The sequence below is a fragment of the Trachymyrmex cornetzi genome, unplaced genomic scaffold (assembly GCF_001594075.2).
Source record: "Trachymyrmex cornetzi isolate Tcor2-1 unplaced genomic scaffold, Tcor1.1 scaffold67, whole genome shotgun sequence".
In the NCBI taxonomy this organism is placed as follows: Eukaryota; Metazoa; Arthropoda; class Insecta; order Hymenoptera; family Formicidae; genus Trachymyrmex; species Trachymyrmex cornetzi.
In genome coordinates this window covers 755,158-783,039 of record NW_017299992.1, presented here as the reverse complement: position 1 = coordinate 783,039, position 27,882 = coordinate 755,158, and the positions used below count along the sequence as shown (strand labels likewise).

The 27,882-nt window shown below is 36.7% G+C and overlaps 1 protein-coding gene and 1 pseudogene across 2 annotated transcripts; both read left to right on the top strand.

The window, feature by feature from the left end:
* Window positions 1-252: 252 nt before the first annotated feature.
* LOC108767305 (GTPase-activating Rap/Ran-GAP domain-like protein 3) lies at window positions 253-27,882 on the top strand. Of its 2 annotated transcripts, none has more exons than XM_018517070.1 (17): window positions 253-1,568; window positions 20,085-20,151; window positions 21,031-21,114; window positions 21,285-21,366; window positions 21,777-21,895; window positions 22,272-22,336; window positions 22,400-22,466; window positions 22,552-22,654; window positions 22,767-22,865; window positions 23,241-23,453; window positions 23,888-24,159; window positions 24,620-24,905; window positions 25,541-25,998; window positions 26,155-26,491; window positions 26,993-27,079; window positions 27,166-27,438; window positions 27,569-27,882. In XM_018517070.1, exons 1-17 carry the CDS (start codon window positions 1,363-1,365, stop codon window positions 27,814-27,816), a joined length of 3,066 nt encoding a protein of 1,021 aa, XP_018372572.1. In that variant the 5' UTR covers window positions 253-1,362; the 3' UTR covers window positions 27,817-27,882. The 2 variants fall into 2 exon arrangements, with proteins under 2 accessions (XP_018372572.1, XP_018372571.1); XM_018517069.1 differs by lacking the exon at window positions 253-1,568 and adding an exon at window positions 17,842-18,631.
* LOC108767307 (uncharacterized) lies at window positions 13,659-17,751 on the top strand (annotated as a pseudogene).

Below are 27,882 nucleotides of genomic sequence, written 5' to 3'. Positions count from 1 at the left end.
ATATTAATATAAAATGTAACGTAAAAATTCTCTCCTCCGATAACAATAATTTCAATAGAAACGCGAATGTAATGCTAATATATGTCAATGAAGTGCCTGATAATTTTCTTTTAGATCGAATAATAAGGTGACCATCTGTCTTTTATTCTGTTATTATATCTACCGTAAAAGAAAAGAGTGCGGTGCGACAAAGAAGTTGTGGCAAATCTAATAATTTCGTTAGATACCGATATTCGCTTTGAAAAAGGAACAAGTGAGACGCACGAAAGATTCTCATTTCAGTGAGAATAATCGCGATACGGATAGTGATAGAGTTTGCAGCATCCACTCCGTCTGTGACGGGCGTTAATTGACTCGGCGAGGCGCGAGCGATAGTTTAATAGCCGCGCGTTCGCGCGCGAATAGAGGATACTGCGGTGAGAGAAGGGTAGGATAGGGAAGGGAAGGGAAGGGAAGGGACAAAGGGAGGAGAGAACATCTACGGCAAGGGATGACGACACGTCTACGTGGGGTGCCGAGAAACGATAGTGGGGCTAGATGGTGAGCAAAGCGGCAACGGACGACGCGAGTTATGGTGGCGAACTCAGCCGGTGGATGGTGGGGTTGAAAAGCGGCGCGGCCAGTTACGGTCGTACGGGATAAGCTCGTCGTGCACCTGCGATCAGTCGAGAGAGCGCGGAAAGTAGATTCGACGAGGATACCGGAACGGTCGCATCGGAGAACCGGAAGAATTCCGCCGAGAACGATGGCGCCGCTCTTAACGAGATACCGTGAAGAGATCGAACGCGAATACGGGGATACGACTGGCCGAGACAAACGATATCCTTCTCCGTGACGGACGGGGGGAGAATTCGATTTTAATCAACTAATCTCTTTCGAGCCAAGTTCCGCGAGCCACTTCCGTAAGAAACGAAGAAAAATCGTCCGTTTATGCGTGACAGAGAGCGGATAGTCCCTTTAAATGAAAAGTTTCGGAGTCTCGCGTGTAATTGAGAGAGATCCGTGCTTATCCCATAAATGTTTGTTGGAGAAACTCGAACTGGGATGCTGCCGCCTTCGCCGAGCGAAGTCGTCGAAGATCCTTGCCATGAAGAACCGGATTTACCGAGGATAAATTTCCTCGTGGGAGGAGATTACGCCAGTTGAATGGAGAGTCTTCTCGTTGTGAAAGGGACACACGACTGTTCAGTGGAAAATTTCCGCTAATCGCGAACGCGAAAATCACAAGGATACGTGATACTGTTAACCGAAAGCGTAGGACGTCGCTTCAATTTCGTTTTTGTCCGACGATTAAAAAAAAAATATGGGGAACGATCGCGTAACTGGATCGTGAACGTTAGCGTGACACGAGTGATATCGAAAATGAGTTCTCTACGACGGACGATCAATCAATCGATGAGGGAGGGCACGTCCACGCGAAGACACGCGCTATCCGGGCCCACTACGAAGAGCATGAAAAACGTCGCTCATACAAACGCGGTGCCCGCTTCACCAATGCGATACAGGACCAAGTACGAGCTGCGAAGTATCAGTCTGGAGGGCAACAAGGTGCTACCATGGACTACGAGGTAAGCAAAAATTCGTTTATCAATTTTCTTAAATACACGGAAAGAAGACTGTTTTGCCCAAGTATCTAAAAATTTATTATAGTTTGATACAGATTTGGAAATAATTTTGTTAGATTATTAAAATAACTTGTTAGACTGTCAAAATATTGTAGAACACTTAAACGTTGATGACAGTGCTGTAAAATTTTGACGTTTTAGAAATCAATTATAAAACGTCCTATATACCTACTTTTGATGATTCTAACAAAATTGTTTTCGAGTCTGTATCTATAGCTAAATTTTTAGATACTTTATTAAACTGCGTAGCGAACTTTTCCTCTGCGTATTTAGACACATTTTTTAACTGTATCAAGCCTGCGAATATCATAAATGAAGTTGTTTATTTTCATCTCTGGTTTTGCTGCTTTTATAAATTAATATTGGTAACAATAATGCGCGTAATTAAAGTAAATATTAATAATTATATCATAAAATAGATTATATTTTCTCTCGAAGAATTATATATATGTAGAAATTAAATATATATTTTGTATTAAAAAAAAAATAATATAAAAAATAAGTATAGATAATATTAAAAGTTTTTTTTTAAAACGTAATTTGTACGATCAAGTGGAAAATAAGTTGTTGCTCTTAATAAACCTTATCCGTGAATTATTCAAGAGTAAAAAAACAGCTTGCGACGAAGAAAAACTTTGAGAAATAAGAGATTGAAACTTTCAGTCTTAATCCCAAGAACTGGCTCGATGCAGTCGGCTATACGGCGTGAATTCGCAGGAGCGTGTGTATATTGTATAATAGTCTCTTCAACGAAATCCATTTTGTGTGCTTCACCTTGAGTTATCTTGTATTTGGAACAGATAGTACCGACTTGAGAATTTAATGGTTCTGAGATTAGGGCATTAAAGACAGCACCAAGCCACAAGCGAACCAATCAATCCAGTATAAAGCCGAACAATCGCGGTCCTTGCAATTGGTTTACCGCGACCACTGCTGTCGCTCGCTGATATTGATTGATGAGCAAGAAGGTTTCGATCCCCACAGTGAGCGATATACACAAGTCCGCTTCCGCTTAATTATTTAATCGTAGAGACAAATTTCCGAGCCTTCCGCTCCAGAATTGCAAATCGCAAATAAATTGTTGATCATCAAAGTTACATTAAACATTAAAATTAAATAACTTTACTCGAGAATATGAAATTTATATTACAATTTTTATTACGTCATGTTCTCGCCATTAAAACAACGTTTTTAGCGATATTATTCTTATCGTGTTATTCTTAGAAATTTAGGATTAAGAAAATAATATTAATTATACCGCAACACTATCAAATAAATTTTTTATTCGTCTTAATCGACAAGACGCTTTCGTTGGACTTTTAAATTTTGTTTAGATTACTTTATTCAATTACTTACATATTAAACTTAATATAATTGATACGATGTGAATAAAAACTTGCAGACTATTCGGATGACGTAGGTACGTTCAAGAGTGTCCCAATCGTAATATTATTGTTCCGCTAAGAAATTCTTCCGATTTATTTTTTCTCATAATATGAACGTATACATTGTCAGTGGCTGGAGTTTACTTGGAAGTTCAATAGAGTTGTTGTAATTACCGATAATAATATACGTGCGATATTACGTTTTATTTCTATAAAAAATTACACGATACATCGTACATTTCTACTTTGCTCAACTTTTGCGAGCAATGTCGGCTGTTTTCGTTCCCAAAACGTCATCGCGCATTCGTGCGATAATACTGTTTGATAAACAATGTCGCCGAAAGGAATTCGGCGGAAACTTTTAATTAGTGAGCATTCATGCGAGTGATGGCTTTAAAACTTAATTAGTTTCGTAATCTCGATTGATCGAATGGAACGTTAACCGTGCTTCTTAATTAATTGAGCCAAAGTCAACCGATCGTGCGAATGCCATCAATGCGCGATAAAGCCGACTGCGATAATCGGCAATGAACGCGCAGATTGCAGTATGCAAAATCCGGGGCGGATGCCGGACGCTCTTTAATCTCCCGGACGACGACGTACATAAATCCGTGTTACAACGCGTATTAAATGGTTACGAATGCGAGCTCATAATGCCGTACGATTTACGAGCAACTGGTTGAAAATAATTTGAAGGGGTCTTACATCTTGGAGAGAGAAAGAGAAAGAGAGAGAGAGAGAGAGAGAGGGGGGGGGGACAATGAGAATGATATGCGACATCGTGCGGATTATTCTTGGCGTATCGTTCGACTGCACGCTGCCGGAGCACGTGCCAGATACAGTGTACCGTAAAGATATACCGAAAACGATAGACGCTCCCTTCTCTCGGGATCCACCCCATTATTTCAGATCAATTTGCAAAGTTAACGTGCAAAGACTTTGTCGCGTTATCGTTCGGGTCCAACGCGAGTGCGCGTGACGCTCGAGCGTTCGCATCTCCGACATCGATTTTTAATACGTTAGCTACAAGCGCATTAATTAGCTCTTCTTAACAACTCGAGCGTGTCTGAATTAATTCCGCATCGGAACGTTTTCGTGATGTAATCGAACGGCGACGTTGCATTCGACTGTTATATTTTATATGTCACATAATCTTCGATTTATCTCTCGAGTGGAAAGAAAGTCTGAGTTAATGGAAACAAAGGGAAGGGAAAATTGTGCGCAATGCTGTATTTCGGGGGGGAAACAAGAGATATATCCAAAGTTAAACACTAATTTTCGAATATTGGAGAAATGTACAGTTTCATGTAACAAATAAATAGTGAAAAGAGATATTATTAATAAATTTTGTTATTAAACAACCGATGAATATTCAACAGCGACACAATTCGTTACTGCGGTCCCGTTGATATAATTAGCTATAATTTACATTATTTACAATAACGTTTTATGATTCATGTTTATTTGATTACGTCTGGATGTGTATTACAATTAGAATATCACATTACGAAATCGCAGCGACAAGATACTCCCTCGTTGCTTCAACAAATTCTATTTCGACTATTGTGTTACACATGGGATAGTATCGTACTTGAATCGTACAAAATTTAATTGCTTTATCTGGCAACGGAGCGTTCAAGCGAGACACTGCCTTCTTTATGATCCACTTCGTTTCTCTTACGGGATAATGAGATTAACCTCCCCTGCAAAGACGCGTGAACTACCGAAAGCAGGTATGTTTCGCCATAAAAGGTTCCTCCTGGCGTCACGATGTTATAATGTCATCGGAAAAAATCCCTTTCGCATATGTGCGCTTATCATCAAAGATGTAATAAAAGCTTAAAGCAGCCATTCCTATGAAGTTGTCTATCGGTTTAAAAAGAGTGAAGTGCTGAAGCATTAACATTCTCTCTCTCTCTCTCTCTCTCTCTAAGATATCGAGTTGAAAAGAAATACTGTTCAATTCTTTCTAACGGAGCATGGAATGATAAGATCATGGACACAGTCTGTATACTACACTTATTACGTCTATACTTATCATACATTTCTGATAATTCGTGCTAGGATATTATAGGATACTCGAAAAAACTCAATTCATCGAAATTCCGTCGATATTCCTTAATCAATAGACTTGACAGCTTCGGAAATGTTTCCCCGAGACATCGATTTGTGGTATTATTATCTAGAGTTCTAGAGGAATATTTCTTAGTCTACCTCGAGAATACTTCGCTTACACTTTGTTGTAAAGCATAGTAAAAAGATCTAAGAGAGAAGAAAAAAATTAAATAAAAAATCCTGGTATGTGTGTGCGTGTTTACTTTTTGCTAATATTATTATCAACAGTCTTAACAACTACAATTTTTAAATACACGCGAATTTTCATTTGAATAACCCTGTAAAACTATGCGGATATTTATAGCTTTCGGTGAAAATCTTTACAGAACCACACACTCGCGCGAGATCAGTCAGCAGTCCATAAAGTACTAGTTATAAAAGAGACCGGTCTGGAAGCAATTCCATTACTGATATTAATCCAAGAGGAATTATACCAGCAGCAACAACGCGATATCTCGCCGGTGAGTGGCTCCGCGATATCGGATTTCGGTGCCTCGCTCTTTATAATTAACCCTTTTGCTATTGGATTCTGGACCGAGTGTTCGTTGCCGCTCTTTTGTGTCAAGCCGATCAGTCTCGATCACGCTCGATCGAGTGGAAGTCGACCGCGGCATCTCGATGGCGAACGTAGGGGCATCGGGGTGAGGTGGAAATATGGAGCACATAAGGGAGGCGAGATGAGGCAACGGCGAAGGGTGTTGCGGGGAGAGAGCGGGGGAAAAAAATCCGCGAGGAAAAACGGCATTACACGGTTAGCCAGGTGGATAGTCGGTATCGGGTGTTAAGCCGATGGCATTATGGTCGCGGAAGAACTCGGGCGTTTTCGATGACCCCAGTCCGCGAGTATATCGTTCAATTACGTCACCGCGCTGGTGGCCCGCATTCGAAAGCACGGTATATCGATTTTGTCGATGCATAACAAGACTTTCGTAGGTTGCGACGACGCGCCATCCTGACCGTCGTGGACGGAGGATACTGAGAATCCCCGATGCTTTGACACGCGAGTTAATATGCCCTTTGCTACTTCAGTAGCCTCCATGACTACAGGTCGTTAACCCTTTCGGCCGATAGATGTTTGATGTCGAAGGTAAATATTTATATATCAGAATTTGTCGCGCTTCTCATGAGGGTATAAATATAGATTCTATGCGCGAGCCTGCTAGATATATAACATATAACATATAATATGTTACAAATATTCCGGATATGGATAACGCGATGGTAAACGGTAAACAATAAGTAAATAAATACGAAACGAATATAAAAAGATCGAAGTTACAGAGCTTCTAAGAACAATATTTAATTTTAATTTAAGAATAATATTAAAGAATAACATTTCAGTATAAAGAATAAAGAATAATATTTAAGAAATAATATCAGAATTTTCATTATTATTTATCAAAAATTGATTATCGAAGTTGATATACCGGCATCTTAATGATGGATTACGAAAGAAATTTTTAAAGTTTCTTATATTTTATTTTATCATATAGTATAAACTTTTTGTTTATACTACTTTCTTTGCGAGGAATAATATCGGAAATAATTATCTATATACAAAATGATAATCAAATACAGTTTTTGAATAACGGATTACAAAACGAAATTTAAAAACTTCTTATTTTAAATTTTCTTTTTATTTATATTGGTGTCAGTTTCAAGAATAAAAAATTCGAGGTTAATTCTGATGATATAAATGTTAATTCTCGATGATGTAATTGTCTTTTTTTTTATCAACCGCTGAGGGAAGCGAAATCGCAGTCTTTGCGATAACGTCGAAAGGCTCGATTGGTTTCTGTACCGAACTGAAAACGCGTGTATAATATACGTTAACGTGCGCCACGGTTCCTCGCAAGTTTGTTTAACATATATATGTATATATATATATATATATGCATGCACTAATCATCTTTATGTGCAAAAAAGGAAACCGCTGCTGTCGTATACACTACATAAAAACATACTTTTCCACCTATATTGCTTTTCCTCAGTAGAAATAATACGAAAATACTATACTGTTGCGTCTTACGCAACAGAATACGTTTGTGCAAAGCTGCAAAACTACGACGGTATGTCATAAAGACACTGCCGTTGCTTCTTTCTTTGTGAAAGAAAGTTCCGCGTATGTTTTTCATTTGTCAGCCTGATTAAGATGGACATATATAGAGGACACCTTTGTGACTCTCCTGTCTTCTTCACAAAGTCGTTCCATTCCAACGATATTCTCCATCGCCTCATATTTTTCAATGCGGAAGACATTCGACTGCTACTCCATTTTGTTTGCAGATACTGCATATTATAAAAATTACACTTTCGTAGTTGTTTGCCATGTTTTAAAAATGCCTATTAGTATCATTATTAAATTTTGACGATTAACGTTATTTGTGATGTTATTTCTAGCTTCAGTTTATAATTGTATTTCAAGTTCAACAAACCGAATTGGCGCGCGGTTTACAGAACTGGAAAATGTTATTTGCATGCAAATTAATTCGTATATTCGTTTATCAAACACTAAGATTCGCTTTCACCAAAAATAGGATTCTTTCTCTTATTTGCGAAGTCTTAGTTAAGTAAATTACATTTTATAATTTGTATCTCTTCCAAAATAAGCTGGGTTGTTCCATCTTCGGATAAACTGTGTGATAATTTACCTACTGGATAAACAAAAAAGTAAAAGAGTAAGATAGTGATCTGACGTTTACCGAAAGATGGCCCTAATAAATGATTTAATTGACGAAGAACTATACATCTATTGTGCAAGGTAACTATAACGACGTGCCGAAGTATACAAAGAAAGAGAGAATTGTTATATAAATTACTAATAGTTTCCAAGCCGTACAAACCTTACTGTGTCTATTTTTACACGCATTATCCGCGAAAGCACATTGGTCAGCGTTGTTATCGCCGTAAACTGCGGCCATGCGCACTTGAGATGCGTCCTCCTTTCGCATGTATCTCTGTAACCGTATACGGGTTTCAATTTACGTAATCAGCGACACACATTTGGCTTTACCGTACTCTTCGTGCGTGAATAATGTTCCAAACTCGAGCGCAAAGGATCCATGACTGAAATCTGATGAAAAGTTTGCGAGACCTCCTAAATATTCTCATTAGCGAAAATAATGCCTGTTAAACTCAATCGTAGGAAAACATTGCTTCGTGTCTTGAACGAGTTTGCCGCATGTGTTAAATATGTATAATTATAATACGTTAATTGGATTACTCTACTTTTTTGGCACGCCATTTTTTTTTAAATACATAGCTGCGCAGTATGTGTGTGTGTGTGTGTGTGTGTTCTTCACCGTTTTCGTGGAAATCGTGTAAATCTATTAACCGTATCAATATTTTCGTGGTACTCGATTAAAATTCTCGGCAGTATATCGATGTTTTCGTGGAAATCAGACATGTTGATAGTATTACGTGTACTTTTCATGATAGCTACGGGCTATGGAAAATTTGAGGAAATCAATTCAATGTTGACTGTCCATCTGGATGAGATATAATGAAAATCATCTCTGAGAATTCTTCTTGTGCTTTTTCTTTTAATTGAGAAGCGTTCTTGAAATTTATCATTGAAATCTAGGATGTACCGTGAAATTAATCAAATTTAACACGGAAAGAACGGTTTTACTGCAGTGTCTAAAAATTTAAACTAGATATAGATCTGGAAGTAATTTTGTTGACCTATCAAAATAATTATGTTGGACGACCAAACTGGTCGCCAGAATGTTAAAACTTTATGTAGTATTGCTCATCATACTTGAGTTTCCTACATAATTATTTTGATAGTTCAACATTTTAATTCATAATTCATAATATCAAGTTATACTCAGTCTGATTTATTTTTAATAATTTCTATTTAGATTGCCACTCTTACTTATTCTTAAACATTTCTATCTAGATTACCACTCCTATACTTATTTTTAACCATTTCTATCTAGATTACCACTCCTAATATGTCATTAATTTAATTAACAATTGATTATATAATTTAATTCAAGAAAGTATATACATATTTTATCGAATTTTTATACATTTAATATATTACTTTATAGAACTTATATATATGCTTAATTACGTTGACTCTTATGTGCCCTTCACATTTCTGTATTGTTTTTTAAAATTCTAAGAGTCCTGTACTTTTTGTTATTTGATTTCAAGAAAGTATATTAAATTTGACTCAAATATGGTTTATTATTTACTAAGCGTATGTTAATGTAGACGTTGTTTTACGTTGGAAGTAATTGTAAAAATGGATTGATTTACACACACATGGAAGTTAAAAGTAACAAAATGTTATTTAACTCAAGGAATTAGGTTATTATATTGTTCCTTTGATATCTAACAGTAAACGAAATTATTTTCAGAGCTGTATCTATCTAAATCTTTAGATACTTTAGTAAAATAATTCTTTCCGTGTATATACGTACATTCCTTGTATTCTTGCAGATTACTTTCCGCAAACGGAAGGATGCGTACTTCGCAATCGCTAATTATAATAAAAATATATTGTACGTAGATGTTTGCGACATACATCCAACTATTAAGTTAAAAGTGTTTCGATGTTACTTTCTACGAGAGTAATAGGTACAACAGTTATCTCTGAAACATTTCATAATTATGCAACGCGAAGACCGTCTGCGTATCTATTGTTAGTTGCGTAGATTATTGCGTTTCAAATTAGATAACAGAGTAGCATTATATACATGTTGAGCAATACGTATTAAAAGAACACTTCTCCGACAAATTGCATCATTATTAGAAAATGAGTCTATTTGTTGCATGTTTCTGCGAGCTCTCACATTGAAACAATAAGGCGTTTGAATTGCGTGTGTTTATAATAAATTCAATAGAAAAGATCGATACAAAATCAGAATTGCATGCAATTAATGCACAGAACGCGTCTGCAAAAAATCGCACAGCCCACGCTATTTTAACGAGCAGCCGCCGTTATAATGCACAATTTCTTTTTCTCTCGCCTTTGATTTAAAAAGGCTTTTGTTTTAATGATTGTCATACAGTTTAAAAACTCACTTAATAAAAATAATATACAAAATAGTATATATATATATACAGTACTATACTATACACTATGCAGCTGAATGTAATTCTGTGGCCGTTCCTTCGGCTTTACGAGTATAAATACAGATATGCAGTTTTTACGAGCTTTTTTTCGATGAGTTAAAAATAAATCCAAGTGCTTTAAAAATATGTACCGTCAACTTTCAAGAACGCTGTGTACACATATAACGATCCACTAGCTCGTGCAACTCCTTCATAGAAAGCGCAGGTATGTTCATGCAATCGATAACCGCTCTATCTATTTCTATTATTTATAGCGCCGTGTAAGTGGTAACTTTAATCGCTTCTCCTCTTTTTTTATAGCGCCAGTCGGCTACGTAATAACTATAATGCCGCTTATCTGTCGCTCTCGATTCTTTTCTACACTTAAAATTCTACGGCACCGGCGCGCGCACCTGTCGAAGATGTATTTCAGCGCAATTTTATCAAACATTTTTGTGGTGATTCATACTCTTTGATTTTGTCTAAAGAACCACTGGCGAATTAGCACGAATGGTGAACGACGAATACGAACTTGATAAATAAGTCCATTCGCCCTATTCGCATATTTTACACGAAGCTCTAATTTTGAATTTTAAATTGTCCTGTGCATAGTCTGGTGCAAGCTTATCGGTTATCGCTTTGCAGTTACGCGGGATGAAATCCTATACCATCTTTGTAGTCGATAAGAAACCACCGGCTGGACGAGCCAACTGGGAGAGTTTATCGGGAGTCGATAAACCTGACACATCGAAAACTTGGTGTTTCTCGGAAAATTCGTTCTCCAATCCAATGTGAGAGAAAACAGACATTGGGAAGCCTGTCATTACGTCTGTCATTTATTCTTTATACAACTAATCAAGGAAACGTTCGCTAACTCGATATTTATATATAAATTTTTAATTATTTATTTATATATATTATATATATATAAATTTGTAATTATTTATTTATATATATATTATATTCAATATTTATATATAAATTTTCAATTCTATGAATTAATGCAAAAATATCCTTTCACCACACGTGTGTGGCGTATGAAATGGAATGTATATTACAGAGAGACTATTTTGGCGTTTTGCCATATTATACGCAATCCAATTTGCTCTTCCATAAAGCAAAAAACAAGATACGCGACTGATAAAATTCATGACAAGTTATGGCAATTGTGAAGAAAAATTATTACGATATAATTCTATTTTATGCATCACTTCACGCTATTATCGTAGATATGTAGGTATATATATGTAGGTATATACATGTTGCACGAGACAAATTACCGCATACTTTATCCGAAAGTAGAACAGGCCTTTAGCGATATAAATAATTTTTATTAAAAATTATTGATTTAATTTAATTTATTGTATAAGAGAAGAATTACACAGAGGTACACAAACATGTGTGTACCTCTGTGTAATACACAATTGGTGAGGCACCATCAGTAACGTTGCTGCTGCTGTAAAACCTACCAAAATGAAATCGAAGCGATAATTAACATTACAATAAAATAACACGTTATCGCATAACTAAAATACAATGAAAATATTTATACATTTCAACTTCTATATTAACATAATTTCACAATGCAAGAACCGCATGAAGATTTCGAATACGAAATATCACACATACACACATGCAAGAACTACATATACAGGTTTCGAATACGAACAATACGGAAAACAGAACAGCTGCAATGTAGGATGCAAAATTGAGCAAAAGAAACAAGAGTAAATACGTCAGCACTCCGTGGACATAAATCCAGCCACTGCACTGTCACGCAAGATAAAATATATTTAGTTTCTTAATAAATTGTTTAGTTACTGAATAAATTTTGACTAACATTTTATTTCTTAACAAATAATAATTGTTTCTTGTAGGGCTTTTCACACCGAAAAAGGATATGTTTTTCAAAGGATTTTTATTCTTCAATTTTCAAAAACATCGTTTTAAATTTTTTATGTAATGATGCAAATTCATAGATAATATATGTAATATATTATGAAACTGTAAAAAACTAAAATATTTTTACACGCGATATAAAAAATAAATGTGTGATAAATACATTAATATATTTGTAACATATTCATTGATTATTTTTGTTGTTTATGTATATACAATTTCAAATGATACATTATGTTAAAATTAAAATTTATTAGCGATATTTAATATATATATAAAAAAATTATATTGATTCACAAAGTTTCTGTTTCTCAATACTTGAATGATGATTCATGTATATTTTAGTTCGTAAAGTAAATAAAAAATGTTGTAAATTGTTTAAATTGGCAGTTTTTCAAAAATAAGAGAGAATTTGAGAATTCTTTTATTTTCTTTCTCTCTACTCTCTTGCTCTCTTCTCTTCTCTTTCTATTCTTCTTATTCTTCCTCGAGTTAATATTTTGTTATTTTTAACTTCCATGTACCAAAATGCAAATCTTTTCATTTCCGTGTTTAATTTTAACGTAAACAACGTCTATATTAACGTATATGCATTTAGTAAGTATAATAAACTAAATTCGAATTAAATTTAATAGATACATTTTCTCGAGTTAAATTATTGAACTTCAATATTTCAGTTAAATTAAAAGTATATTAAGTAGTAGTGGCGACCTATAAAAATGATTAAAAAATAACTCAAATTGAGTTGACATGACATTACAGTGACATTATAAATTTAATAATGTATATGTACACCATTTAATATAAAACGTTTCAAATTAAAACTCTATCAAAGTAATACTCCAATTGAAACTGAGGGGAAAAAGTTTTCTCCTATTAATTCAAGCCTTTGAAGTTGACAATACCGTTTAACTTGCTCCGTTTTGAAACAGTTCCGTTATAAAATTTTCGAATTATTTCGGATTCATGGAAAAAGGGGTATTTTTCCATGAGTTCTGCAACAGTTTTCAAATATTCTCTATGTACGAAGCGTTGCGTAGGGTTTATCGCGTTATCTCATGTAAAAGAATCCAGGTTAATTCTCTGGCTATTTACATTCCACGAGGACGTCGCCGATGGCGGTAAGAGAACCTGATTAATGTTCGGGCTGTGCTAATTCGCTAGTACGCACAGTCGCGCCCTAATCCCACCCCGTTCGAACGGTGCTTGGGTGCCAAAATTTGGTGGTGGTGTGAGAAAGAGGGGTGGAAGAGGTGTCGCCAGGGCAACGACGGAGATTGAAGGAGCGCCGCGTCGACCTGGTACCGGCGAGAATACGGGTCACCGTACCGATACCATCTCTACACCGAATCGTGGCGAAGGGTCGCGCATCGATATGCTATGCCGGGCACGAGTAACGGCGACATACGTCATGGTGCCGCGATAAGGCACTCGGACCCCCGTACGCGTACGTACATACATGGAGGAACAAATAGATAAATGAACGAGAGGTGAGGAAGAGGAGAAGGAGGTGGGATGAGGGGGAGGGATGGTAACAGAGGAGAAGGAGACAGTGGAAGACGACGAATAGATGGGAACAGGGGAGGAAGAGACGGAGGTGGACGTGGGGACCGACGAACTCGTCGACGCGGCGCCAGTCGTCGAGTCGCCATGTCACTGCGAGGAACTTGCCACTATCTCGCGGGGGCTGCTGCGCTACGCGCCGGGTTGTAAAGGTTTGCCACGGGACGGCGGCGGCAGCGGCGGCGGCGGCAATACGGCTTATACGGCCAGTAGGGGTTGCAGACCCAAGACGCGAGGGAGTACGTTCAGTGCCGTCGAGTTCCGCAAGTGGTATTCTTCGCGTCCGGGCCGACAAGCAGCCCGTTGTATTTCCAGTGTTGCAGAGACTTCATTCTGATAACTATAAACGACTGCATTTCACAGTCTAAAGCTTTGCTGATCTCTCCTCTTTAAATAGATATAACTTGTCACAATTATTGTATCTACATGGCAGTAATTCGTAATCAAGTTAACTATAGACTTAGTAGACAGTGACATTGTCACGCAATTCTCTTTCAAAGTATAACATGGTTTCGCAATCGGAATCATATGATTTTTAATGACTAAATGTTCAACATGTAATCGACTTGCTATTTAAAATACTGTTTAAAACATTGGTAACAACTCAATAATAACTGTAAAATAAAAAAAAAGAAGAAGTATCATCTATCAACGGCGTCGACGCGTCGCAGAGTAAAGTATCGATAGGATCCGATTTTTAGCAAATAAATCTTTTATTAAGATTTCTTGTATAACAAAATTTACATGTTCGGTTAACTTTGCTCAGAAGAGTTCAAAACAAAACCTTTTGAGGAAAACAGAGAAATATCAAAAGTAACTTATTGAAGAAGTAACTGGTTGACGTTAATCATATTTTAATGTTACACTGGTGTAGTAAATTATCCTAAGAAAGGTTAAGCTATAATTAAGCTAAGTGTTTTACGAAGTGAAGTTTTTATCTTGTAGCTCTCTCTTAGAAGAAGGAGGAAAGTTAAGTTCATAGAAAGTTGGTGCTAGAGAAGGCCGAGGCTTGAATAGCGAGGTTGTTTTTGAAGAAACTTCTGACTCGTTTTGAGAATCGTGAAAACGCTTTACTTGATCCTTTTGCACTCTGATGCGAAAAAGGGCTGATCACGTTCGAGAACGTGACACAGCGAACGTATCTTATTCTCATATCTGGTGACAAGGATCTCGTAAAATCTCAAATCTCTATGGAATCGTTAAGAAGAATAGAAGATTGATATCACTCTCATATATTCTCACTATTTACGTACGATAAAAGATTTTCCGCTGAGCTTACAAATTATTCCTTGCAATAATAGTTCCTAAACAAATTTTGATTTAATTTACGAAATGGCTTTAAATGTCCATGTTTTTTTCCGTGTAATTTTAAATTTCAATGTTTTTTTCGCGCAATAACACGCGTTCCAAGAGCTCGCTTGTGGATTTTCTAGAAAAATTTGCGATTCGATGTAAGAGCAAACAAAGCGTATTGGACACCTTAGATATTTCCCACAGAGAATATTCCATGACCCGACACTTGTCCGTAGAATTTACGGAATGCCAGACTCGTGTTAGCGTAACTTCTACATGTCTTGTCTATATATACAACAGAACACTTCACATGCTCGGTTATCGAATCACCGTATCCGTCCGACAACATCCGTTGTCCCTCAACTGGAGATTTTCGATTCATAGGATCGCGAGATCAAAGAAAAAGAATCGATAGCGGTCATTTTTTGTTATCACCGGTGTCATGAATCATTCGAATATAAATGTGAAATGTCGGCCACACGAATTGTCCATCCGAACGACTCTTTGATAGGATCGAAAAATTGATAGAGGGAGATCCACTGTTTGTCGAAGGTAGGATTGTTAGATATCTAAATAGCAATGGTAACCCAATCCCTTGAGTAAAATAACATTTTTATTTTTAATTTCTGTGTGTATAAAAATGTATATCAATTCATTTTTGCGGTTAGCTCCAAAATAAACATATATTGACGCATTAAGTAAATAGTAAACTAAATTTAAATCAAGTTTAATATATTTTCTCTAGTTAAATTGTTTAACTTCATTGTTTTAGTTAAATTAACATATTGAACAGAAGCAGTGACCTATAAAAATAATTAAAAGTAACTCAATTGGATACAATTTGACAATATTATGAATTTAACAGTATCGGTTTAATTTATTTTTTAACTTTTTCCAGTTCTAAGAATAAAAAGAATAAACCAAGATAAAAGTCAATCTAAATTGATAGAAATGGCCATAAAACACCGTATCTTTAAATCGATGACTCGTCTCCGATGTGTGAAAAAAATTCGAATTAAAAAATTTTTGCCGAAACGATTTAACTCGAGAAAATGTATAAAATTCGAGTTTATTATTAAGTGCGTACATGGACATGTTTTACTTTAAAACTAACCACAAAAATGGTTTAATTTACATTTTAACACACATGGAAATTAAAAAAAAAACAAAATGTTATTTAATTCAAGACATTGGCTTACCAATTGCTGTTTTGATATCTAACAGTCTATTATTTTAGTTAAATTAACGATATATTGAATCGGAGTAGTGATGACCTAGAAATGATAAAAAGTAACTTAAATTAGGTATAATTTGACGTTATGAATTTACCAATAAGACCTACGTAAATATGTATCTTTGACACGCATCGCTTATCACGAAGGCCTCTGATATCGCGGATATTAGACGTTTCGGCAAAGTAAAAGGTCGTTTCAATGGTATCGATGTCTTCGCCCGATGTCCGATAAAGTATCTATAAGACGAACGACCGTGCGCGCGTAGAGTCGTCTATCCATGAACTCAATTCAGTTATTCATTCATTAGATCTAGCCATTTGTGCTATTCTAGACGCTTCATTCTCTTACATTTTCAGTGCAAATCTTGTTATTATCATATTAGCGTTCAACACCTGTGTGAATTTTTAAGAAACGCTAATTTCATCTCAATCTTCATTTTATCTTGTTATTTTGAATCCGTTAATTGATTCTTTCAGTGGAATTTTGATCAGATTTCGGAATTTTTCATCTTTTGCATTCGAAATAAAAACTTTAAAGGTCGCATCGTATGTATCATGCTTTTCTACTGTGTTCGCAAAAAAGTATCTTCAAGTTCGAAATAAGCCACAAAAATATCATCCTGAGAAAATTCTTAATACGAGACAATCCTACGCGTTTGGTTTTTGATTAAATTTGCTTTGATTTGCAATGAAAGAATGTGGAAGTTTTTCATTAACATTGCCTTATTCGATAAAAATATATCCGTACGTAGGTTTATTAATCTTTTATTAATGCTCTTATGCAGAAAAAATTATCTTTCAATAAAAACTCTTGACAAATAAACGTATAAAACTGGAGTGTTATAACTAGCAGATTTTTTCATGGATAAATATAAGATTAATATTGCAATGAAAATTATACACGGAAAAAACGATTGTGCTGTATCTAAAACTAAATATAGATCTAAAAATAATTTAATTGAACCATCAAAATAATTATGTAGAAAGCTCAAGCAGTGCTGCGACAAATTTTAACATTCTACCAACCAGCTTAAGCATCCTACATAATTATTTTGTTGTCCAATAAAATTTCGGATCTGTTAACTAAATTTTTAGATACTTCAGAAAAACCGTTCCTTTCGTTCATTAATTTACACCGCTCCGGAATTAATCAAAATAGATCGAGTTTAACTGAAAAACTTTGATTAATATGCTTTGTTTTATCAGAGAATAAAGAATAACAATAAAATAATACATAAAAAAATATTTTTAATATGAGAGCTACTTATTTCATTTAGAATTAGAATTAAAAATAGTTTTTCAAACTTTTTACTTTATTTTAAAAAACCATCATGTATAAACCTTAAAAAAGACTTTGTCATTTGCTGTTGTATCTATTTGACTTTTTGATATCGCGATATACATACAATTATCTGCGGTGACGTATAATTATTTTCACAGGTGTGTGCGACAACTATCTGCAAATTATGATGTACGATATTTATCATTTATTGTAAGGCATTAAGTGCATTTAGCATTATGTTATCGAAGCATTTAAAAGATCACAAAAGTGGCATATAAATATCGTACACACGTGTAAGCCACGTTAGATCACACTTCGTTCCTCTTGTTCTGTGTATATTGGTGGTGATCTCCTTTTCGACATTGCCCAACATCAGCGATCGACCCAAACGTCAAGAGAGAGAGAGAGAATTCAAATTACCACACGGCACAAGAGTGTTCGCTGTAATTGGTATTCCTCAGCTACGCTGAGAGATATAAAGCATCAGCCGCGGCGCATAACGGTATCCAAAAACAACGAGCCACACCGCGTAGTCGAGATTCGTCAAATAATCTCACGACACCTGCAGTTTCTTCCGACCGACCCTCACCGCGTTGCAACGTGCGGCAATTTGGTTTGCACAAGTCGCACAGCGATGCGGGTGCCGACACTCGCCGACTGTTCAACGACATTATGATGATGATGATGATGCTACCAAAAGGGGAACGTACCAAGTCAGTCTCCTAGTATGCTGTGTGTGAAATAAAACCGCGTGGTTGTGCATAGTCATACTGTTAAATTGTACATAATACGTAGAGACATTGTCAGGCAATTTAAAAAAAAAAAAAAAATCGACGAAAATGCTATGCTTGGATATCAAACTCGTTTCGCGACTGCGGGGTATCTCCTCCGGAACTGCCTCGTCAACCGCGTCATCAACGCACCCGACGACGACCTCGGCTTCGTCATCCTCGACGAGCTCCACGGAGAAAAGCAAGTCCCGCAAAGTGAAACGCCGCGAGAGTGGCGAGGTCGCCAGTTCGACCACGACCAGCGACAGCGATGAGGAATCGTTGCGACCTAGTTCGAGCATCCAGGAGATGATACGCAGGAACAGATCCAGATCGGTATGCGTGGCGGCGCTCATGCCGTCCTCGCAACTTAGGCAGCTACATCGACGAGCCAGTCACGTGTACGTTACTCTAACGCGTGATCTCTGCTCTAACGTGAAGCTAAAATTGCGAGTCAAGTAACAAGTTGCTGATTTAGTCTCTCGATTATATTCTCATTACTTTCTTCCTCGAAAAGGATGAGCGAGTAACTTGTTATTCTCTTGCTGTTCAACTTCCTATTTGTCGCGTGAAATACCGTACCAATTTACTCGCTGACTTTTTTTTATTACCCTTTATTGAAAAACAGAGTAATTCGCTGCTTGTTGCTTGACCTTTTTTTTCTATTTGCTTCACTCAGAAACCAATAAAACCTTGTCACCGAAACGACAATCTAACGGGCAATGCTGTGCGAAACCCGCGACCCAAGCGAATCCCGAATCTTGAACAGTAATCGTTTCTCTTTGTCTCTTTCATGTAACGGCCTCTCCCGATTACCCGGCCAATTCGACCTCGACGTAGCTTCTCGTTAACCTAGATATTCATGTCGTGAAAAATGAGAAGCGCGAGAGAAGGATTGAGCCGGCGGACGAAGGGTGCCATCGTATATTACGTTCACACTACGGAGGTATAGATACGATTCGCTCACCGGGGGATGATTGTATTTGATCGAGATACATTTAGTGAATCAATGATAATTATCCTGCCAATTGCATTTTACCGTTTAATCTTCCATGCGAGAGAGAATATCGAGGAACGTGGTTCTATAACCTTTTAATATGATAGATTATTTGCTCGATGTAATTAACGCTTTTTAGGGAAAATTTCTAGAATATCATATATCATCCTTTTGCTTAAACTTCTCAACATTCGATATTAAACATCTCGGTAATTAAATTCTATTCTTAAATTGAAATTAGAGAACAAACTATTTGACTTGAAATGAGCAAAGATTTTTATCTATATCATAATAATATTTTAGTTGAAGAAAGATGGAGTCTAGATTGAATATAAAAAATTAGTCGGATCATTTTATGAATACAGAAATCGATTTGCAATGCTGGATTGATTTCGGAGTGAGATAGATAATTCGAGAAACATTTCAACATTTTTTTAATCCACGTAATTTTCAAATAGCAAACGACGTGTTGGAAGCACCGTTAAAAAGACACGATAAAGCTGTTAGAAAAAATATACGTGTTCTCGGTCGAGGATGCCGTTCACCGCGGCGGACGAGGCGTGTCTTTCCTGGTGCAAACGATTCCATGAGAATGCGTACACACGTAGTAAAAAAAAAGCTACAAAAACCGTTTACGCGCAGTGAGGTCATTTGTTTCTGAATAGTGCGAATCACTTCGTAAAAAAAAAAACGACGTAGAAAATCAAACGTATTTATAGAACGCGTACTACGTCTCCGGCGAGTATAAACGAGCAAACTACTTTAATTAAGCGTCTTGTGAAAAATTTTCCAAGATAAAATATATTTTCGCGGTGAGTTCGCGGTTAAATCTGAACATGTTTTATACCATGTTTCAGAGCCACCACGGACGCAATAGCGAGGCGAGGTGTCCTGTCGAGACGATGTTACGGCAGTGTCGAAATGGTAAGGAAACAATGAAGCAGATATATATTATATATCTAAGTAAGAACCTCGCTCTACTTGTTACAAGGGTCTTAACCGTATGCACAAGTACTTGTGCGAGGTTAACGCTAATCACTCCGATAAAATGGACGAGCGCCCTATGATAATTCATGACACGTCCAGTAAGCTGATTATATTGTTTCCCTCTATCTTGCTGTTTATCTATTGATTTGCTTATCGCATAGTTCGCCGAAGGTGTACCCGGGCAGTGCTTGGTTCGCGTTAATATACGGTGTCACAATATGTTCAGGCGCGACACAGTTTTCCCGGAAAATAATAAATGAAAAATTCATTAAAATCATTATGTCTGTCAAATAGAATTTCAATCAAATGTAATATGCGTCTTTGATAAATCCGTGGGTGAAGAGCATACTACCTAGAATTAATAATAAATTATTTCATAAAATTTTCTTTCAAGGATTTGAATTTTATATTTAATTTTTCAACTCTTTTTTATTTCTTAGAAACGTATGTTTCATTCGGTCTACTTTCAAATCCGTCGCGACCCGCGTGACTTTCAATCACAGATGGAAAGCTCCTAAATTTTTTTTAGGAATGGTTTATAAAGCGAGAAAGAAAAAGAAAAAAAAAGAGAGTAAATATTTTTCAATTGAATTTGAATACCGAATTTCGTAGAAATGAAATCGAGTTCTCGAAATAGATTATTTATATAAAGTCTACATGAAAAGATTTAAGACCCGGATTTGATTTTACCATTTCATTCGTACGTTCGAAGCGAATTACAATTCGCAAATTTGAAACTGGAGCATGTTGACTCACACGGACATTTCATGTTATGTATGTATTTGATAATTGCGACGTTCGAAAATGTCTTTCTAGCTGCCGCAGATCGAGCAGGATGGTGCCGACAATGGCAGAAGATTTCGAGTGGAGAACGGAGATTCTCCCGGGGAAAAAGAAGAGGTGAGGAAGCGTTGCTTAATGATCAAACGATCAAGTTCTTTCTTCTACCACTCGAGAGATTCGTCCCGTTTCGCGTAATTGCTCGTTCTTACCTCATTTCATTCTTTCATCGTATTCCACTTTCTGCCACGGATTATGTTTGTAACGATGAACGATTTTTACATTAACAGATGTTCGGTTCGCCGAGTACGCCAATATTAGAAAATCCAGAGTATCAAACGCGTTGGTACTTCAAATACTTCTTAGGCAAACGTAAGTTAAACGTTGAGCATATCTATAACACAAAATATTATCATCGCAATTAGAATAATCATATGTAATTATTAGAATAATCATATGCATTATTTTGTTTAAAATATTTCTGCTTATATAGGCATCCTAATATTTTGAATTATATTTTCTTTTCATACATAATATTGAGAAAATATGATGGAACATTTCATCAGCATCCCATTTATGTAAATCGGTTTACGTTCTTTATTCACTCGACCGAGTTTAATCATTGTTGCGTTTAATGAAAATTTATGCATAGAATATTATATTATACATTTTTTGTAGTAGCTCTCTCGTAGATGTAAGAATTACTACAAGAGTTACTTACGATAGATTTAATATAGTCAAAGAAATTATATAAAAAAGCTATTAATTTTATTTATGCACAGTGCATCAAAATTATATCGCTTCTGATCAGGAGAGAAATCCTCTCTTCCTCTCGGTAGTCACGAGCGAAGTCCGTGATCAATGCGTACCACACTATAGAGTTATTCTATGGAGGCGAACTGTGAGTAATGTGTTATTTAGTAGGGAAGATCCCTCCAGAGACCAATTCATGAAATTATTTATGTTCCTAACTTTTCCTTTCTTTTTCTTCTTTTTTTCTCATATATGTCAGACCTTTGGAAGGTTTCCTTACGTTAAATTCAGCTTCAATTTGTTTTACAAACGAAACATTTATTGCTACAATTTACTTAGGTACATATGTTAAATTGATATCTATGTATCTCTTTGTAATACTCAGTTTACTTTGCACATAGCATGCGAATATAAATTGTAATATATTTGATACCCATCCTTTGGTAGACTTGTTCCTCGAAGAATAAAATTATTAATTCCAAATACAAAATTAATCGTGATAAATGAAGAAATGTTTTATGTAGGGCGCGCAGAAAATATCGTTGCCGTATTCGGCGAACAAAACAATGACTATCAGACAAATTCTCAGGTAACTATCTCCATGTCCACAAACTAAAAGAAACACGATTGCAATCTATTATTAACGTTTCAGCAACTTCTTCAGTCTGGAAAAACTCGACAAAGCACCTCGTGAAGTTTTCACGCCCGAACTGCAAAAGGTACGTTTACAAAGATCTCATACCATTTCTCGCTCAAGAAGGACGTTGTAAAGGAGGTATGGATTAATTCAATGATCCTTGGCAGGATCTATTACTGTTGGAGGAACAAGAAGGCTCGGTGAACTTTAAGTTTGGTGTAATCTACGCGAGAGAGGGTCAGATCACCGACGACGAGATGTTGTCTAACGGTAAGCCCGGAAGTGTCGCTGAGAACAAAAGACAAGTCTATAGATGGGGTGGGAAATTAAGTGATAATAGATGTGCTATCGATCCCTGAGGAACATTTCTCATTGCTCGTAGAAAGAGGTAGCCCGGGCTTCGAGAGCTTCCTGGAGATCCTGGGTGAGAGGATACGGCTCAAAGGTTGGGACAAATATAGGGGTGGCTTGGATGTGAAAGGTACGTTGATGACATGAATATTGGCAGTGCAAACTCGAGATCTGCAATCAGAAAAGGTCTGCAATCGTCACTCGTCTCTTCAGATTGTTACACTGGCAGAATTTGAAAATGTTCTGCCCTTTCTCCAATTTTTCCAACTAACGAATCGTTTGATTATTTTTCATTACCATATTTTTTATAATTGTAATAGTACCTTTACAGAAAAAAATATATTAAAATATCGATAAACACATTATCGATATAACAAACCTTTCTTTCAATTTTTTATAGTTTCTTTGGCTTTATGCACCACATTCGTGGCTTGAATAAAGTCGTACTAACCCAGAGAAAATCTTTCTCTTACTTCCACGACTCGCACGTTCTGTCATTTTTCAGGAGATATGACGGGAAAGGAAAGTTATTACACGGTTTATGCAGGTCACGAAGTTATGTATCATGTTAGTACGATGCTACCGTATTCAAAGGACAATCCGCAGCAACTCGAAAGGAAAAGACACATTGGCAACGATATTGTTAACATCATTTACACGGATGATCCATCAGCCGTAGATACTTTCAATCCGAACTGTATAAGAAGTCAGTTTACCCGTAAGTTAAAAAAAATATCATGATAAGGTCATGAACAATATATCGAACTGAACCTCGCCCATTGTTGTTTACATAAAGAGCACTCGAGTTAAAATAAGATGTAATGTAGTGATTCTCAATCTCCTTGTGTCTTTTTATTACGCCTACAGATTTTGTTCACGTTCTTTTAAACTTTAACACGTTATATCACGCACTTGGCCTACTTGCATTATGAATAGCTGATTATAATACAAATATAATTTCAGATACTGCCTTTAAAATTATTTTTCCATAGTTTTCATCTCGTCCTTTGTTTTAATTGCTAATTACAAATTAATTGACAAAAAAAAATAATAGGACAACTGCTAATATAAAAGTTATGTAACTATATTATAGAGTTAAAATAAAATAAAAAAAGGTCATAAAATAAATATAGTTCATTTCTAATTACTTAGACGTGTTTGCCGTGGTGACGACTGAGGCGGATGGCAAGGGTTGGCGGGTCGCTATTTATTGCGACGAGAACGTACCCCTGTTCGGACCGAGTCTTCCCTGTCCGCCAGTTTTCGAGGACCCGTATAATCTCCGCGAATTTCTCCTTGTTAAATTGATCAATGGCGAGAAAGCTACTTTTGACACGCCAACATTCTCTAGAAAGAGGGAAAGAACTCTCGACGCCCTATTGCGAGACATGTACCAAGAACATTCGCAAGACAGCAAGAGCAACGTAAGCTACTTTACACGAACTGGCACTTATTCTCGTTTGTATTTCCCCTGCGTTCCATTAATTTTTACTTACAATAATCTTGATAAGCCATAACCCTTACGGAAATTTAATACTGGCCAATTTAATACTGAAAGACAGTAATTAATTATTTATTTTAAGTATTAAAGTTGTTCAGTGTTTTTAATACTCCAAATAAATAATTAATTACCGTCTTTTAGTAATAAATTAGCTACTGTTAGATTTCTGTAAGGGAATAATGTGCAATAATATTATTATAATATAATAATGCAATAATTATTATAATACCAATATTTAATATTTAAGAAATAATATAATATTAAAACACAATATTTAAATATCTCTTTTCAAAAATTGTAAGAAGAAATAATGCCTAAGTACATGGTTAAAGCGAAAAGGATATGTCAAAGAAAATAATCAACTTGATACGATTTCGTAACAGAGCATGCTAAATCGCCGAGCACTCTCGGATGTCGTGGAGACACCAGGTCGACGGCGAGAAGAAACACGCGCTGTCGAAATGGTGCGAGTCGGACAAGCATTGAAATTGGAAGCTATCATGCGTGGCCTCGCACCCACCTCTCTCGCCACTGTCGGTCCTTTGAAGCCCAGGCCATGGGAACCGAGATGCATCTATCCCGACTTTCCGTACGAGGTCGTTTGCGGTGATGTCTGGCTGGAGAACAGACTGATCCTCGCCTCGGAGAATGGGACTTTTCTCATTGAAGGTAATCCTGCACGACGTAGATATTATCTCGAAATCTAATTCTTTGAGATCTAACAATTTCGATTGTCCGAGAGACACAATTCTCTCTCGGTCGAATAATCGAAAAGTTGTATCAAATAACGGCGAAAAATAAATAATGTAATCGTAATGTACTAAAAGCGCACTGACAGAAAAATATTTGGTATCTGTGACTATAATTGTATGATAAAATAATTATGGTAAGGAACTTAATTTTTATCTTCATTTATAGTCATCATTAGATGATTAACATTATTAACATTAGATGTGGATTTGAACACGGAGAAAATCCGCGAAACACAAGATTGTCATATAGGAAACACCCGTGAAAGCCTCAAGAATATTATTAGATGAATATATTTTCGAGACCAATTATTGAATATATATAAATATAATTATTATTAACATTAGCAGTAACTATAAAAATGGAGCTCCTAATATTTCATTCCATATAATTATTTTATTATTTAATTATAATCATGAGTATCAAATACATTTCTCTCAATAAGACAATTAGTAATTTATTCAGGAATGAAATAACAAATTATTGCAACAAAAGTTATTCTCGGAAATGCTACGAGAATTTTCAATTAAATCCCTTTTCGATTCTCTTTCCAGATGGAGTTACGCACAGATTACTCTTCGATGAGTCGGTGCAAATAAAGCAATTGGACGTGATCGAGCAGCACGGTATACTCTTATTCCGTGCTGGCGATAAAGGTAAGGAAAGTAGCGTCTACGTTTTCCGGCTGCGAGAGTTTGAAAGCGATGCTTCCGTGAGATGCGCCGAGCTGTTCAACGATCGCGACACTGACGATCGGGGGAAGGAGGAAGAAGACGACGACGAGGACGCCGAGGATGACGATGATGACTGCGACGAGGACGACGCCGAGGAGTGTGACAATTTTACACGTGCCACCGCCAAGTTTCAACCGGTAGGACGTCCGCGAGCGCGGATGCGCGTTCGCGCCCTGGCCGTTCGAAGTCGAGCGCATATCAAGGAGAGGAAGCTGCGGCGTACACGGGGATGTCACTTGTACAGCATCACGAGACCCGGAGGATCGCATTTACGTATGGTAAGAAGACTGAGTCGTACAATTGATAAAAGATCTGACAACGCGATTTATCACGATTTCTTCGTGCGACATTTAAATGTCTCCTATTTTTCTTTTTATCCTATTTCATTTTAAATTTGTACTGTGAGACAAGATTACAATTGTGGTACGAAACAGTGCGTGGTCGTCGGTCGCCGACTCACGGTCCTTCAGTGGAAGCACAATGCAGCCTGGACCATCTGGTGCTCGTCAGCTGATACCGACACCGTCGACGGTTTTCTACTAGTGAAGGAATTTACCGCGAACGAGACACCCTCATTAGTAACGATGATCGAGAGCGTCGATCCAGCGAACGAATGGACACTGTGCTGCGGCGCTCGTCATCACTTCGAATTGATCACCGCTTCCGGTACTTCGAGGATAGTCCATATGGAAGCGACGCCTAAACCACACTTGGTAGCGGCGTTGGATCTTCGCGAGGACGAGGAGCCGGAACTGTTACTTTGTTACAACAGTGGGTCATGTTCCATTTTAATACTTAATCCGAGACATCGGCCTCTCAAATTCAATGACGATTCATAACTGGTTTGCAAGAAGTATATTACGAGATTTCAGAAAACATTTACTTTTAACACTAGAACTGACAACATATATACATATATATATATATAATCTGTAGTTTCTACTATTTAAAAATATATTATATAAGTATATATTGTATAAATACGTAAAGGATTAAATTGATCAATTTACTTCCTTCTCTTCAGATTTTCATATAAATATATAAATATATATATGTATATATTTTTGAATATTAATTTAATCTTTTACATATTGCAACAGAAATTACGAGAACCGTAGAAATTCATCGTAAATTTTATTTAAAAAAATACTAAACAATCATATTGATTGTTTAGATAATTCTAATTATCTTTTCTGATTCAGTTTGAAAGTTAAAAGGGATCCAATATAATGTATGTTATAGATGCCTATCAATATTCATTTCTTTCCTTAGATACATGTCACTTTCAAAAGCTGGCGGAAGAGAACACTGCGTCAACCGAATTCGATTTTAATTGGAATTCGATGCCGACAGTCGTAGGTGAGACAATTAAAAAATTTTTAACAAAAATTATGTCATATAATATAATGACAGTAACACTATTTTTTCATTACTGTTTATAACAGCCTGTGCCTTTCCATACGTGATCGCCTTCACTAACGACACGATGGAGATTCGATTGATAATAAACGGCAACCTGGTTCACACGATCGCCATGCCCAGTCTCAACTTGATCACCTCGAAAAGGGACATCTTCTTCGCAACCACGGCGCCGGAATTTTTCCCAGGAAAATGTGAGCGAATCCGATTGGACTCAAAACCTCTCGAGAAGGAGGAAATGCCTTGCAGTCCACCACTGACCGCACAGTCTTCGTCCTCCTCTCGATCGAGTGTTCAGAGTACGTGATGTTTAATGCCTTTGCCTCCGTTAAACCTCCAAATCCTCATCGATCCGATCGCTATCTCTGAACGCTTGACAAATGTATTGAGGTCACCCTCCCCAAATCTTGGGGAATCTTCCTTTCGCAGACAGTCAAGGCGATTGGAAGCCGATAAGGATCTACCGGATACCACTGCAGACGCTGTCGAGAAGCACGGCGTCCAACTGTAGCCAGAGAAGATGTCCGAGTCCCGCGGAGCCGGAAATCGTTTCCGCACCACCGACCTCCGACAGAACCTTCCTGAGCGTCGAACCTCAACGTATACACAGCAGGTCCTGCAGCAGCAGTCCTACACCCACACCGACCACGAATTTGCCATCGCCATGTAAAAAATAGACACCGTAGTTTCTTGACGCTTGGCAATCGATTGCATTAATTGTGATCTTAACAGGATCGATTACA

Bases quoted from the DNA above. Each gene is read 5' to 3' on its own strand.
- LOC108767305 (XM_018517069.1), top strand. From the start codon at position 18,300: ATGCTATGCTTGGATATCAAACTCGTTTCGCGACTGCGGGGTATCTCC. The intron at 24,160-24,619 runs GTAAGCTACTTT...ATTTCGTAACAG, and splicing joins CGCAAGACAGCAAGAGCAAC to AGCATGCTAAATCGCCGAGC. The intron at 27,439-27,568 runs GTACGTGATGTT...TTCCTTTCGCAG, and splicing joins CTCTCGATCGAGTGTTCAGA to ACAGTCAAGGCGATTGGAAG.